This window comes from Marmota marmota, unplaced genomic scaffold, assembly GCF_001458135.2.
Source record: "Marmota marmota marmota unplaced genomic scaffold, marMar, whole genome shotgun sequence".
NCBI lineage: Eukaryota > Metazoa > Chordata > Mammalia > Rodentia > Sciuridae > Marmota > Marmota marmota.
The window spans coordinates 54,171,757-54,187,265 of NW_025999842.1; the positions used below are offsets into that span (position 1 = coordinate 54,171,757).

A 15,509-nucleotide genomic window follows, 5' to 3' on the forward strand; every position below is an offset into this window, starting at 1 on the left:
AAAGGGGGGAAAAACAAGGGAGAAAAATGAAGTACAGTAGATGGGGTAGAGAGAGAAGATGGGAGGGGAGGGGGGATAGTAGAGGATAGGAAAGACAGTAGAATACAACAGACAATAGTATGGCAGTATGTAAAAACGTGGATATGTAACCGATGTGATTCTGCAATCTGTATACGGGGGAAAAATGGGAGTTCATAACCCACTTGAATCAAATGTATGAAATATGATATGTCAAGAGCTATGTAATATTTTGAACAACTAATAAAAAATAATTTTGCAGGAAAAAAAATTTTAATATGAGGGTTATGCATTCATTTTCCTCTGCTTGGAGTACTTGGATGAAAGAGTTAACACAATGATACATGAAATGCATCATTACATTTCTACTTCTGATCAGGTATCTTCTATAATATCACCTAAGCCAAAAGAATTGGATGTGCTGTACCTATATCTGTGTACTTGGTTTCATCTGTGGCCACAGGATATTTCTTTAAGCAACACAAACTTCAGAATACCATAATTAATATTCACAAAATTTTATACAGTACATGGATGATTCTAATGTCTGAAACTAAGTTGAACTTCATTAGGAACATATAATATAACATCAAAAGCATTTATTTATGAAAAGCTAACAGTAAATACTTAAGAAAGCTATACTGCAGTTTTATTTAAGAAGCTCTACTCATCAGGTCTCCAAATCGAGACCAGACACTCTCGTTTCAACCACACCCTGAGATGGTTTGGAAATGGACTTATATGTGTAATGCTTACAAAGTAATGACTCACGTGGTCCAATCACAGAGAAGCGCTCCAAAAGTAGACAGGTGATAATGAAAAGTCATTCTCAAACAATGGGAACTGTTTCTTAAACACAGTGCAGTTAAGTACGTAGCTCCTGGAGGTAGATTTTTAAAGGTTTTTTTTATCCCCTTCATTGACTTCAGCTGCCTCACTCACCCCCACCTCTCCACAGATGGTCAGACTCACACAGGCCTGCTCCCACTTTTGGCCCTTCCCCTGACCCATACTTCTCCATAATAAGATGTTCCAAACACACTAGCCAGGTAGAAACCTCCTTGGAGGGTGAAATAGAAGAGATTGAGGAACCCAAACCAACACAAGGAGGGAAGGCAGGCCAGGGAACAGTGCCAATACCGTGCCACACCCTACTGTACCAAACCCTGCCCAACACCATACATTATTACTGTCCTTGTCATTTCATGTTCTTGTGATTCCATTTCTTCTCTGAACAAGTAAGAATAATTGAATCCATATGAGAGGGTCAAGGAGAGGCTTATACAGGGTAGTACATGAGAAGCCTTTAGGACAGAGCATCTGTTAGTCAGCCTGATCTTCACCTCTGGGTTTTACCTGAGAAAGACCTAGACCTACTGTCCCAGGTCAGGCCTACTGGCAAATGACTGAGACAGGAGACCTCTAAACACACCCCTCAATTCTCACCCTCCTCCCTTCCATTCCTGCTCTCTCCCCTACCAACTCCAAGCAGAGCACCCCTTTGGCACTTACCAAGAATCACAGCTGTCCCTTCCCTACAGACTTGGGTTTGTTGAGGGTGGAATTTCCATGGGCTATGAACAATGTCACTCATTTTTCTTGTTTCAGAAATTTGACAAAAATCTTTGATTAGCTTATGGATCCCTCTTCTGTTATAGATCTTTTCCTTCCTGTTTACTGTTCTATAGTTTTTGCTCTGCTGTTCAGAAGAGACATGTTTAATAGAGTCCACTCCACCATCTTGAATTGGCAGCTCCCTGGAATACAATAAAGTTGTTGTTTTACTTGGCTCTAGGTGCTTTTGATCGAGTTTATAGTTACTTATTTAGCAGCTCTTCCACCTCAAGGAATATTCTTCGATTTTTTTTTTTTTTTGAGAGAGAGAGAGAGAGAATCTTTTTTGTAGATGGACACAACACAATGCCTTTTATTTTTATGTGGTGCTGAGAATCGAACCCGGGTCCCACCTTTGCTAGGCGAGCGCTCTACTGCTGAGCCACAATCCCAGCCCCAATATTCTTTGATTTTTATTAGAGAAAAAATTCCATCACGGTATTAAGGTGATTTTAATCATTTTCTCTATTATGAAAAACAATTTGAAAAAAAAAAACACAAAAAAATTGCTTCTTTTTATCCTTTTTCCCTTTCCCAGGATTGAGTGGATTATAAAACGAGCAAATACACAAGTACTCAAAATCTCAGACTTTGACCAAAAAGGTCTGATTCGGCAATCATTTTAGGTAAGAATACTGAGACCTTGAGGGACATAACCTGCCTAATCCTGTACAACTAGCAAGAGCCAAAGTTGGGATGAGACTAAGATGCATTCTTTCAGGTCAGCCTAGAAAAACTATGCAAGTCAATTATGCATCTGAGCTTATTACATTAGTAAGAATGTCTTTCAGCAGAAGTTTGTAGAAAAAACAACGCAATTAAATTACGGTGGCTATCTTCTCCCATCGCTTTAATTTCCTTAAAAGAGGAAAGCCTACCAAATTTTATAGTCAGTCTTGCATGATACAATTTTGAGGCTAAAATTAATTACATATATTCCACAACTTCCCACGTGACCACTGAGAGACCTTGATGTATTACTTCTTTGTTACATTCAATAGCAAATGGCACTTAGCATATCTAACTACTATAGTGCCAATGCGAGATAATTGTTTGGGAACTTAGACCTGCTTATTTAAAGGGTGGGGACTCAATGTTAATTAGAGGAACAAAGCAACCTCAGCTTGACCATGGGAAATCTCATACAATGCCCAGTTAGTCTTTAGGTGGTTTTTCAAATTCTTCATTATTTCTGGAATTCTCAGGAATTTCAGGACATTAAAGTATCTGTCCTGGTGATTCTGGACCAACAAGGAATAGAGGGATTCCGCCCTTGAACAGGGCTAAAGGAAATGGAACATTTCAGCAAAGTAATGATAGTGTATCTTGTCCCAGATCTTCCATTGGCCCCAGGAAGTTGTATTTTTCCATAGTGTACGCCATTAAGATACAGTGTGTTATTGACTGAAGAGGGGAAGAGGAAAGTTGGAAGAGAAAAATTCAAAGACAAAAGTGTGTTTTAGAGAAGCTTGTGATCTGAGTCATTTTCATGTGTAACAGGAAGTTTTCCTGCTCTGTAGGTATCCATTATCTTCATGAGTTAGCTGTGCTGTTATTTTGGCAGATGGTAGTTTTGACATTATTAATTACCATTTTAAGTTAACTAGCAGTCAAAGAATAGTCAAGTTTTAAAACAAAAATTTGTCATACATAATCACACCATATTCCTTAAAATTTATGATGGAAAATGGTTTTCTCATCATTTGAAAGGTATAAGAGGAAAATTTACTGCCAAGGATCAACTGGTCAACAGAAGCAGAGAGTACCCATTCTTCCACCTGTCACTTTGAAGCCCCTCTTCTTACTTACTTACATACACCATTGTAGAATTAATTTATGACTTATGGTGGAAAAAACTATTGAATGCAAGATAGGCAAGGAAAAGAAGTAGACCACTACCTCCTCTTCCTGAATGGAAGAGGACCCACCCCAAGGAAGAGGCTGTGCACAGATGATGGGAGAGGGTCATCTGAATCTTCAGCTCACCCACAGAAATCTTCCCTGGGTATCAGAACCTACCAGAAATTTTAGTCAGTTTCCTTTTGCTAGAAGCACTGGATAAAATGTTGTCTGATATCAGTGCATTGTTTATTCATTCATTGAGGGAAAAGCTCAGAGAGTAGACTGCTAGATTCATTAATATTTCAAAAATTATAATTGAACACCTAAAAGAAGCAAGAATCCTAAAACTGAGAAAAAGCAACTTTTCATTTTATCTAATGTTCTTACCCACTCATAGCATTTTTTAAAAAATTCCCTTCCCCAAAATAACTAATTAGCAACAACAACCAAAAAATAAAAAGTGCAAACTAGACAAAAGATTTGAAACCTGGTTTATTGGGAAAAACTCACAATGAAAACTGCAATTGCTTATGCTGCAACTTACAAAACAATAATTTGATATATAAAATGAGTTGGTTATCATTATGTCAGTAAAAATGGTTTAAAAAACCCCCAATAATTTAGCCAATATATACTTAGAGAAACTCACATCCTGTGTTCTCCTGTTGTATGTTTTACATCAGACATTTTAAGTCTGTTTACCAAGGAATACCAGGTTTTTAACTATATGTTGGTTTTTATTACAGTTAAAATCTATCAGAGCTGTGTCTATATGATTACAGCCCAGTTAAACCCAAAATGAAAAATCCAAGCCACTTTTTCTTCCTGGGCTGTTTCAATGGCACTTTTGTGATAGCGACAGCCTCCTAAGGCTTCACAACATGACCTAATCAGATCCATCAATCAGAGTGAATTAGACCTGGTCCACCTTTTAGTCCAGTCTACATTGGAACTGAACACATAGACACAAAACAAGTATAGATGTATTAATATAGCAATTTCCCACACCCTAACTCTATAAACTACTTTAAAAGAGAAATTTTCATCTCAACATTTCACTACTTAAAGAGGTCTTTATACTAAAACCTGTTTTACCCATGAAACAATACTTTCCTGTATAACACATCAAGTTAAGGCAAAGCTTAGCAAAGAAGCAACTATTCATGACATTAATTAGAAATTCTTACAAATGATAGCCCCTAGGAAATTATTTTGCTTCTTTGAATAGCTGAAGACTTGAAAAAGTATTTTTTGTTTTGCTTTTATTCTGAAGATTTGGTCACTGATAATTTTTACCAACATCTCCCTCTATTCCTTAACCCTTATAGAAACAGTCCATTCTATATGGGAAAAACAAAACTTGATCAGACCATTAAATCTTAGAAGCCATCTCCTTCTCACCTTATTAAGTTTGTGTTTATATTCGTTTACAAATGCAGCATGTTATAGACAGATATAAGGAAATACTGCATTAATAACTAGCAAAACAAGCCTTTTGTATTCCACAAAACATATAAAAGATGAATATGAAAGTACACACTATTTAAAAATTTTTTTCTCCCGAATTATTTTAGCACTTTTGTCTAGTTTAATCATAGGAACGCAACCAAATCATAGCTTCCAAGTGGGCTGGAGAAAAGCGTCCTCCTCTGGTCCATGTCAGCAGCAGGGCTTTCTTTCACTCCTTGCCCACATCAGGCAGACGTGTAGAAGTACCTGGGCTTGGCGTTGCCCAGCAGGTCATCTTCGTAGTTGGGGAGACAGCAGAAAAAGAAGGCGCAGCCAATCAGGATGATCGTGGCTGCCCACCCGAAGCCATAGGCCCAGTTGTAGATGTAAGTGACAGCTACGTTGGCATGAAGGTTGAAGGTTTGGGTGTACTTCACAGGGTAGATTACCAGAGAGATGATCTGGAACACAGCTGAAGGAAAGAAAAGAATACCGGAGTATTAATGCATGCAGACATGAATGAATGAATGCACAGAACAGATTACTCCTTCCCACCAAGTTTCTGACTTTAAATATGTGTTAAATCCACCTAAAACATGAAGTGGATGAAGGAGTGTAGTTAACTATGAGCCAAAAACCATATTGGCTAATAAGAGACACCTGGCACCGAAGAGCTTGACACATATATAATGACTATATGAAATACAGACAGAACACAGTAAGAGAATCACTTTATATTGCACATATTGTTCTCCTGTTGTATGTTTGTGTTGTATAATAGAAAGCAGAGTGGTAAAGAAGTCTTTTTTTTTTCATCTTCATGTTTCCTGTGCCAAATACAGTTAATATATTCAGGGTTAGCAAAAATTACATATATCCATACATATACACACACATGCATACACATATATGATTCAATATTAATATTAACTAATGTATCATTGGAAAATTCATTTGGTTTTTAGTGAATGACTAAATGAAACAATGAAGCCATGGTGGTAATGATCAATGTGGAGAATCACCAGAAAATCCCATAGAGAAGGTGAAGAGTAATGCAGAGACAGAGGGCAACAGGGAATGGCACCCCAGGTTGGAGGAAAAGAAAGAATAAAAAAAAGGGAATAACCAGCATGTTTTAGGGAAGGACAAGAGAGGATGTGGAAAGGAAAACCTATGTCAAAAAGAGTTCTGAATGAGTTGGAAATAACTTTCCCATGTTCTTATATGAATACACAACCAGTGTAACTCCATATCACGTTCAACTACAAGAATGGGGGTCCTAATTAGAATAAGTTATACTCCATGTATGTATAATATGTCCAAATACATTCCACTGTCATGCATGTCTAAAAAGAACAAATAAGAAAAAAATACATATATTAATAAAGGATAGCTACCTTTTAGTATTAAAAAAGAAATGATTAGATTATGAGAATTGTAAACTAATTGGTAGATTAATCCACCATATGGATTGTCTGGGTGGTAACTGTATGCAGGTAGGATGTGGCTGGAGAAGGTAGATCCCTAGGGGCTTGCCCTTAGAGTTTATATTTTATCCTTGTTTAGTGGTATGCTCTCTCTCTCTCCTCTCTCTCTGCTTCCTGATTGCCATGTTCTGAGCTGCTTACCTCTGCTTTTCCCTTTGCCATGATATCTGCCTCACCTTGGGCACAGAGCTACAGTTGAGCCACCTAAAACTACAAGCCTAAACAAACTTTTCCTCCTCTAATTGTTCTTATCAGGTATATTTGTCACGATGAAGAAAAGCTAACTAAAACACTAAGTTATTGCTGTTTATAGTAATCCCTGAAAAATCCATTTTTATTTCTCTAGAATCAGTAAGGATCTGTAATTATTCATTGTTTTTTTAAATATATATATTTTTAGTTGTAGGTGGACACAATACCTTTATTTTATTTTTATGTGGTGCTGAGGATTGAATCCACTGCCTCACACATACTAGGCAGGCATTCTACCACTGAGCCACAACCCTAGCCCCCACTTATTCATTCTTGACCTCAATATTTCACTCCACCATCCTTTCAATAAAAATTTATGTCTTCTCAAAAAAAAAGAGTTCTGAATGCTGTGTTGTCAAAATCACAGCATTAATTATGATTAATCATCATATTTAAAGTTGTTTAAAATGCCAATAAGTTTATAGAATCTACATTTGGAGTCTACAAAGAAAATGAAAGATTTTATAAAACTATAACAGTATTTACGTGCTAAGTTATGTTTTGCCTTGATGTGTTTATGTCTCTCAGGTGCACTGCCAAGTCCAAGGGCAGGAACGGATTTTAGCCCATTAAGACACCGCTCTCAAGAGCAGGCACCAACTGGCTGTACCTAGGAACGCAGCAGGGAATGTCTAATCCTCACCACCAGGTTTTTCATTATCTTAGTTTTCTTCTACTACCTCCACAGATGTGCCCCAAAGTGCACAAAGTTCTCTTCTTTTTTTAGAAATGCAGTAAATGTTTCCATATCTTGATTTGCTGCTTCTATTTTTCAACTCAATTAAAATGTTTCTCTTCTTGTCTTCTTATATACTCTAAATAGCAAAGCTACTAGTTAAGCTTGTCCTTCACACACTGCAAAATATTGTATAAGACACACAAAAGTAATCCTTCTCTATACTGACCTCTGATTTTCCTAGTAATAAATGTTAAATGTTAAATAAATGTTAAATATTGTTTTCTAGTAATAAATGTTAACTATTGATTGGTTCATTATACATGAAGTTCTTATAATGATTTGGATGAATTTCTGCAAAATTTAAATTGTATCAGTGTTCAACTTTTCTGATTTTAACAATATTATATATAAATTAAAAATAACTTTTGCTGTGAAATATATCCTTAAAAACAAGTAAGAATTATTCAACATTATTACTACCAAAAATGCGTTAAGATGTCTGGACTTTTTATTCTTCTATATACATTTCCTTGTCAAACCTTAAAGGAAGTGATAAATATTAAATTATAATATGAGAACACAGTTGTTAAGCAGGACCTTTCAGCTATAAACCTGTTGAGCACTAGAACTAATTTTCTATACATGCTACCTTGTTAGCTTGGACAGCCACTACTTGACCTTACTATTTTAAAGCTAAGACAGAGCAATGGTTGAAGGAGTTTTCCCAGGATAATTTTTATCATGGTAAAATATACATAGCATAATATTTATCATTTTTTACCATTTATAAGTGTTTAATTCAGTGGCATTGAGTACACTCGCAGGGTGAATAACCATCACCACTATCTATATCCAAAACTCTTTCACTCTCCTCACATGCACTCCATATCCAATAAAAAAAAATAGCTCCCAGATCCCCCACTCACAGCCCCTGGAAACATCTATTCTATTTCCTGTCTCTATGAATTTGCCTTTTCTAGGTACTTCATGTAAATGGAGTGATATCTTATCCCTCTATGTCTGGCTTATTTCACATGGCATAACGTTTTCAGGGTACATCATGTTGTAACATGATCAAAATTTCATTCCTTTTTATGGCCAAAGAATACTCAATTGTATCTATGTATCACATTTTGTGTGGCCATTCATATGTTGATGAATACTTTGCTTCACCTTTTGGTTATTGGGAATAATGCTATGCCCGTGGTTACAAATGTGTGTCCAAGTTTCTGTTTTTAATTCTTTTGGATGCATACCTAGCAGTGAGCTTGTGGGTCACATAGAATTCACTAGGAGTCTTCAACTAAGATTAATATCCTAGCATGTTGTTCCTAATGGCAACTTCAGCAGGTACCCATCTAGCCTTCTAAGGCATGGGAAAGGAAAGAATGACAAATCAAATATGTTCCTGTGATGAGCTCTCATAAATTTGAACTATGAAAAGCCAAACAGAAGTGCAGGTTTCAGCAAGGTTTTTCATATCTTTTGTAATTCCAAGTTACTTCTGATTTTTAAAATATTTTGCAAAAAGCAAACTTTGAAACATGAGAAGCACAGAGTAAGCTTTTGTTTTTCAAACACGAGAAATTTGTCCAATGGAAAGGCTGAGCCAGGACTGTGCTGGTCATTCTCTGATGCCACTCCTTCCTCTCAGACAAGTCTTCTCACTCCTCATTTGTGTGGCCCTACGCTCTGCAAACTCAACTGATCTCAGCACAGGGAACCCAGCATACAGTGGTCTCCCTCCTGGCTCATGTTCAATCTTAGAGACAAAGCTATCAACCAGCTTCCAAGACTATCTGCTAACGTTGTATTTGTCCCGAGGTCTGCAGTCTGCTTTGGTCCTGTGAGCCTTGGTTGGTATCTGTGGCCTGTGGCCTGGCTTTGCTCTTTTTAGCACCTTCTTTTTTCTCCTCCTCAGAAAATCCAGTTTTGCATCTGAATTCAGCTCTGTAGCTGAGGTCTTGTCCCTTTGACAGGTGCCTGACAAAAGTTTCAAATAGTTCTTGCTCCTAAATTCCTATATTATTATTATATGACATTCTATTCCACTATTAAAGGTCCACTCTGAGCCCTACCCACCTGCAGAACTGGATTTCTTCACATTACCTATGTCTGAATCTCCCCTGGCACAAGCTCTATGCTGTGGTCCCTCCCCACCTCAATGCAGAAAACCCTTTCATGACCCACCATATCACAAAGTCACAAAATTCTTTCAATAAGTGAAATGATACAGGGACACTCAGGTCTCCTCAGCACAGGGCTCACAGGAGGCCAGGACTAGGGACCACTCTAAAAACCATTATACTTCCAGAGGAATATAGCTCTGGTCCCTTAGGTAGGTAGGTACCAGTGGATGGAGCCACCTAGGAGAGAGAGGGGCACACACAGAATAACTTGGTCACTTGAGTAGGAAGCATAAAATACTGTCGAAGGCACAAGAGGAAAGGAATCCTCTGTTGGTGAGCTATTTCCAAGAATAGATCAAAAACCATAATTATCAAGGATCTTCCTGGTAGAAAGGAACATGATCTATTGATGTCCATTGTAGATATAAAGGAAAAATTGCTGCCACCCAGTCTTACCAGCCAGAGCAAGGAGGCCTCCAATCACTCTCAGGAAGACAAGCATTTGAGGTCCACAGAGGGCAAAGAAAGAGAGGATGAAACAGATGACCAGGATGATAAAGCCACAGAAGAGCATGGCGGCCGCAGCTCTTCCCCACGCTGCAAGAAAAGGGAAACAAATTAATCAGGCAGACATGTCAAATTTAAAAACTGCTTATCAAATATCAGTAGGGGGCTAGGGTTGTAGGTCAGTGGTAGAGCACTTGCTTCTCATGTGAGGCACTGGGTTCAATCCTCAGCACCATGTAAAAATAAAATAAAGGTACTGTGTCCACCTAAAATCAAAATATTTTTTATCAATAGGGTTTCGTTTTTTCTTTCTACTAGCAAAATTTGTGTGGAGGGACAGTTTTCTTTTGACAATACTTAAGTACCTTCACATTTCAAGGGAAGATGAGGCAATTCAAATATACAGACTGTTCATCTATTGAGACTCAGGAAATGTTTACTCCCCTCGGTTTGGGGATAAGTGTTTACATCTCTGAAATGGAAGTTCCTCTTCTTTAAACTGTTTCTTATTAAATAAATTTGCCATACAAATAGATATATTTAAAAGGTTTTACCAAGCTCTAACCCAACATGATCAGACTAAACATTCGTAGTATTAGACAATTTAAATTACAAATTTTGTAGGAAATGTTTCAAATGCCTTTAAGGATTTTGTTTTCTATTAATGTTTGGTTTCATGCAAAAAGAACAACTGAAAACATATCTTTATAACTAGGCAGAGATGCTAAATAAAACAATGAAAAAAAAAGCCATGATTCTACAACAAGTTTGGTAGCAAACCACCTTGCTAAATTTCTGCCTAAATTTTTCCTTTCTAAAGTATTCAGAATTTATCACACAAGAGTTCTTAATTATTGATCTTGGCCCTAGAAAGAGAATCAGAATGAATTCTAGGTTTGAGGAACCTACATGGGCCCCTCATGTAGGAAACCCATCCATGATACACATACAGACAACTCCAGTCTACAATTCCAGTTGCTCCACCAGCACTGATTTCTAAACACTCTTTGCATACAACCTTGGATCTAGAGCTTGAAAAATAGCATTTAGGACACATGCTAGCTCACTGACTCCTCACAACTTCTTAGGCTCACAAGAGTTTCAGTTCTAGTTTAGAAACGAGGATTTACTTGGGCTTTAAGAGTTCAGATAACCAGCACACAGTTACATGGCTAGTAAATGGTTTAGATAGTTAGATTTCCAACCTGTCTGAATCCAAAACATGAAGTTTTTAGATACAATTTAGATGCCTTAAAATGCACTCCTTTAAAAGGTACAGGTTCATAGTTTTCACTATATTCGCAGGGTTGTGCAAGCATCACCACTATAATTGCAGAACATTTTTATCACCCCAAAAAGAAACCTGCGAGCCATCATTTCCCAGTCCCCCTTTCCCCAGCCTCTGGCAACCACTAATCTAAATGCACCTATTCTGGACATTTCCCAGGATCATATGCCCTGTAGCCTTGTGTGATTGGCTTTTTTCTCTGAACCTGGTAGTTTTTTCAAGGGTTCATCCACATTACACCATGAATCAGTATTTTCTTCCTTTTGGTGGTTGAATAATACTCTATCATATGGATATTTTGTTTACCCATTCATCTGTTACTGGAAGAACATGTTCTTAACCTATTACTCATTATTGCATTTGAAAAGGAAACTCATTTGCCCTTTGCCCTGGTTTTACTTCTACTCTCTAACACATTGACAGCAGACAACATTCTCCCTCAATTCTAGGTCATTTGGGTGCTCCAAGTCAAACAAAGACATAGGCCAGCAGGAAATACAGGGGCTTTGGAGCCAGCTAGACCTCATTTATACCCTGCATCTGCCACCTGTTAGCTTCATGCTAGTCTCTTCACTCTTCTCACTGTTGCCTGCATGATTTTACCTCCCTCAAGCCTTAACTCAGATGTCACTCAGCTAAAAATGCTTATTGCAAGGTTCATGTAAGGATGAGTGCTGCTGTGTGCAAATCACCAGCTCCCCAGAGACCACTGCTCACAAAGATCCTCCTCTATTTCTATGGCTTTTCTCCAGGACTCAAGTTTTATTCTATATTTAGTGAATAAAACCAAAATGTGAATTTTTTCCTCACTTTTGCCTTGTCCTTCAAGTATGGAAACTTTTAAGAGAGAAGGGACCATGTTTTAGAAGGAGCATTAATTAACTAGACCGCCTCAGAGTGTAGCCCATAGACCATACTGTCGTTTTAATCAGTGGTGTTCAATAAACATGCAGATTCCGGCACCTCCCTCCAGACTTAACTGAATCACAGATGGAATCGCATTTTGGTAGTACCATGTTTCTTATATCCATACTAAAGTTAGAGAACAACTAAGATTCATACTTAAACTCCCCATAGAATAGAACAGCACTACCAAAAAGGAGCCCAGAAATTTCAGTATGTACCCCTCTGTCAATTATAGTCTCATTTCTATAGATTTTTGAGTGTGTGGTTATTGCCAGCCATTGAGTTTAATTAAATCCAATTGTGCCCAGGGTGGTGGCTCGTGCCTGTAATCCCAGCTGCTAAGGAGGCTGAGGCAGGAGGATCACGAAAAGCCAGACTCAGCAAAAGAGAGGTGTTAAGCAACTCCATGAAATCCTGTCTCTAAATAAAATACAAAATAGGGCTGGAGATGTGGCTCAGTGGCTGAGTGCCCATAAGTTCAATCCCTGGTACTACCCGAAAAACCACAAAAAAATCCAATCATTAAATTCAAATGAGCAAAGATTTACTTTTCCCTGTATGAGTTCATAAATTTGATACTCTGCAATTCCATGTGCATGTGGAGGACTGCAGACATAATGAAATACGCTGTGGGGCAGAGGGGAGCTTTCAATAGTACAGGAAAAACATCCTCATGAGGAACCCATTTCAATAACCAAAGTTTTCTACTCACAGATCCATGTTTTAAAAGTCTGGCTAAATAAGTTATGTGTAATATTACTATAAAATAAATAATGATTCTACCTGCTTATTTGAGTTAAATTAACACAGATTATTGTGATTGCTGCTTCCTCCCACATTTTAACTGAAGAATAATTTATGCTTAGTTTCAGGTACTTGAAAGGAATTAAATAAAAGAAACAGTAAGCTAATTCACCCAGCCTTATGCCAACAAGTGGACATCCATACAAATTGGACCATTTTGAGAAACTGTTTTTATTAATTCAGTTAATGTCTTGATTATTTAAAGTGCTGAGTCTAAAGAAAATTGAAATGGAAATAAAGCAACATTTTGTCTTGGGAAAGGCCACCTTGGTTGCAGAACGTGTAAAACCTGCTCCTTACAGCATGGAAACACCCACATTGAAACATTTAACTATCATTTAGACAGAAATCTTGGCATGGTTTTAAAGGTCCTCACTGAGGAATGTCAGACCTCTCCACGTAAGGCAAGCGGCTTCCCACGTCCCTGACTTGAAGTAAAATGATCAGATGGACCATACCAGGTCTGAGCAGGCTGCTTGAGACCCAGTGTTCTGAGAAGGGAATCATCAGTCCTACAGGCTTAGAGCAGGGCTGTTCTCCACAGTATACATTTTGTAAAAAGTTAAGTGTATTTATCCTAAGTAAATTTTGACTCAGCTGTCCAGACTAAGCCCAATATCTATAAATTTAGCCAGCCCTTTTGGAACTATTCATATTTCTTATATGATCTAAATTACACCACATTACCAACCCTAATGGGAAAATATCAATTTTTAAAATGGGTCCTAAATCTAAACTTCTTTTATGATTTAACAGATGGCCTGTAGTTCTTCAAATGCAGTCTTCATCTTATCTTTTCGGAACACAAGTCTGTCCTTCATTACTATTTTACTACTCCAGATTTTAAGGCCTTTCTTAATTGCACGCATGTGGTACCAGGGAGGGTTCTCACTGTCAGTTGTTAGCCCCCGAATTAAGACAACAAAAGCCAGCAGCACTCCAGGGAAATAGATGCTGTGTTTCTGCCTAGGAATTTTTGTTTGTTTTGTTTCCTCAAGGGAACACCAATTTGGTTTATACATGTACTCTATGTCCTAAGTTGATTTAGTAAGTACCACTTGGAGAAGATTATGTTGTCAAAGAAACCAGCATAATAAATCTACTTTCAAATAAAATGGATGAACAACAGCTTATCATCAAACTTTGCTATTACCTGCCAAAATCCAACATTTAATCAAGAGCATGAAAACTATTCAGTGGCCACTAATGAAACTGGAGTTTTCCTGGGAAGTGTTTCTAAGGTTTTGTTGTTGTTGTTGTTTGTATGAGGAAGCATCCTATATTTTTCTCCAGAAATTATACAGGAGAACACATGTTACAAAGCAGAGATGGGTAGGAAAAGACTAGCAAGGACAACGGATAAGAAAAAGGTAAAACTAAACAAAAACCTTGAGGATCAAACTAGAAATGATAAACTACAGTTTGGCAGGGGTGGGGGAGACACTTATCTTAAAACAAGTAATATTGCTAATATATTTAATGTTGCTGGTGATATTTTGGAGACCATGTACTACTATTTCCCCCAAAGTGAGTGCTTCTTTCATGGATTTGCTGAATTCTTCAGGTATTTTACATGGACACCAAATGGACTGAAACCATCAGTGCCCTTCTCCTTGCACCAGGACACCAATGTCACCAAACCAGGGTTTCTTCCCTTTTCAGAATGAAGGATTCGTCTATTAGTAATAGCAAAGGCCCCACCGAGGGGACCTGAGCTGAGTTTTTGTCAGATATCTTCATATTGTTTCTATGAGGTTCTTTATGCCACATTCAGGCAGAATTGAAATCATAGTTAAAAAAGTAAAAGGTCCTACCTATCCATAAATAAACATGAGTAGATACTATACTCCAAAACACTCTTTTGCAGAGTCAATGAGGAGGTCATCTGTAGTGACTTGGCCAGTGCTTCCGAAACTCAAAAGGGGAAGTTGTTAATGCAGATTCTGATTCAGTAGGTGGATGTGGCACTAAACCTCCCAGATCCTGCTGATGCTACTGGTAAGTAACACCTGGAGTGGCAAAAATTCAGAGGACAACAGAGTGTACTTGCAAACACAAAACAAATCTACCCAGGAAGATGCCGCCATCCTGCAAGGAATAGTTCAGCAGAGAACTGCAGGGAGAACCACAGGGACCAGCATTCCACAGCTGGTGTGAGATTCTTCACATGCTCCACATTTTCTCCTGAAACTGGGCCAGGCAGTGACTACTTAGTTACCACTGTGCTCTTACAGAGCTACCCTACTCCACCACGTTATGGTCTTCTTTCATCTAATCAGTGAACGAGCAAGCCCTCCTACACAGGAAGAAGTGAACATGAGAATTTTTACTTTGAAGACAAGAGAATTAGCAATGAATTGGGGATCTATTCTTAAATATTTAAAATCTGTCCGAAGGAAGAAAGAAACTGGAAAGCAGAAATCCAGGGAAGCACATTCCAGCTCAGTCGGTGTGAGATGGGGTGTTTGTAAACAAATAGCATCAGTCAGGGAACAGATTGAAGTTGCCAAATAAAAGGAACCTGCCCATCAGCT

General features: G+C 37.9%; 1 protein-coding gene across 1 annotated transcript; it reads right to left on the reverse strand.

The window, feature by feature from the left end:
- Window positions 1–3,948: 3,948 nt before the first annotated feature.
- Window positions 3,949–10,089, reverse strand: LOC107152296 (p53 apoptosis effector related to PMP22). The gene is made up of 2 exons (XM_015497821.2): window positions 9,927–10,089; window positions 3,949–5,395 (listed from the first exon to the last, which is right to left on the reverse strand). The coding sequence occupies exons 1-2, from the start codon at window positions 10,042–10,044 to the stop codon at window positions 5,169–5,171; spliced, it is 345 nt and encodes a 114-aa protein (XP_015353307.2). The 5' UTR covers window positions 10,045–10,089; the 3' UTR covers window positions 3,949–5,168.
- Window positions 10,090–15,509: the final 5,420 nt, after the last annotated feature.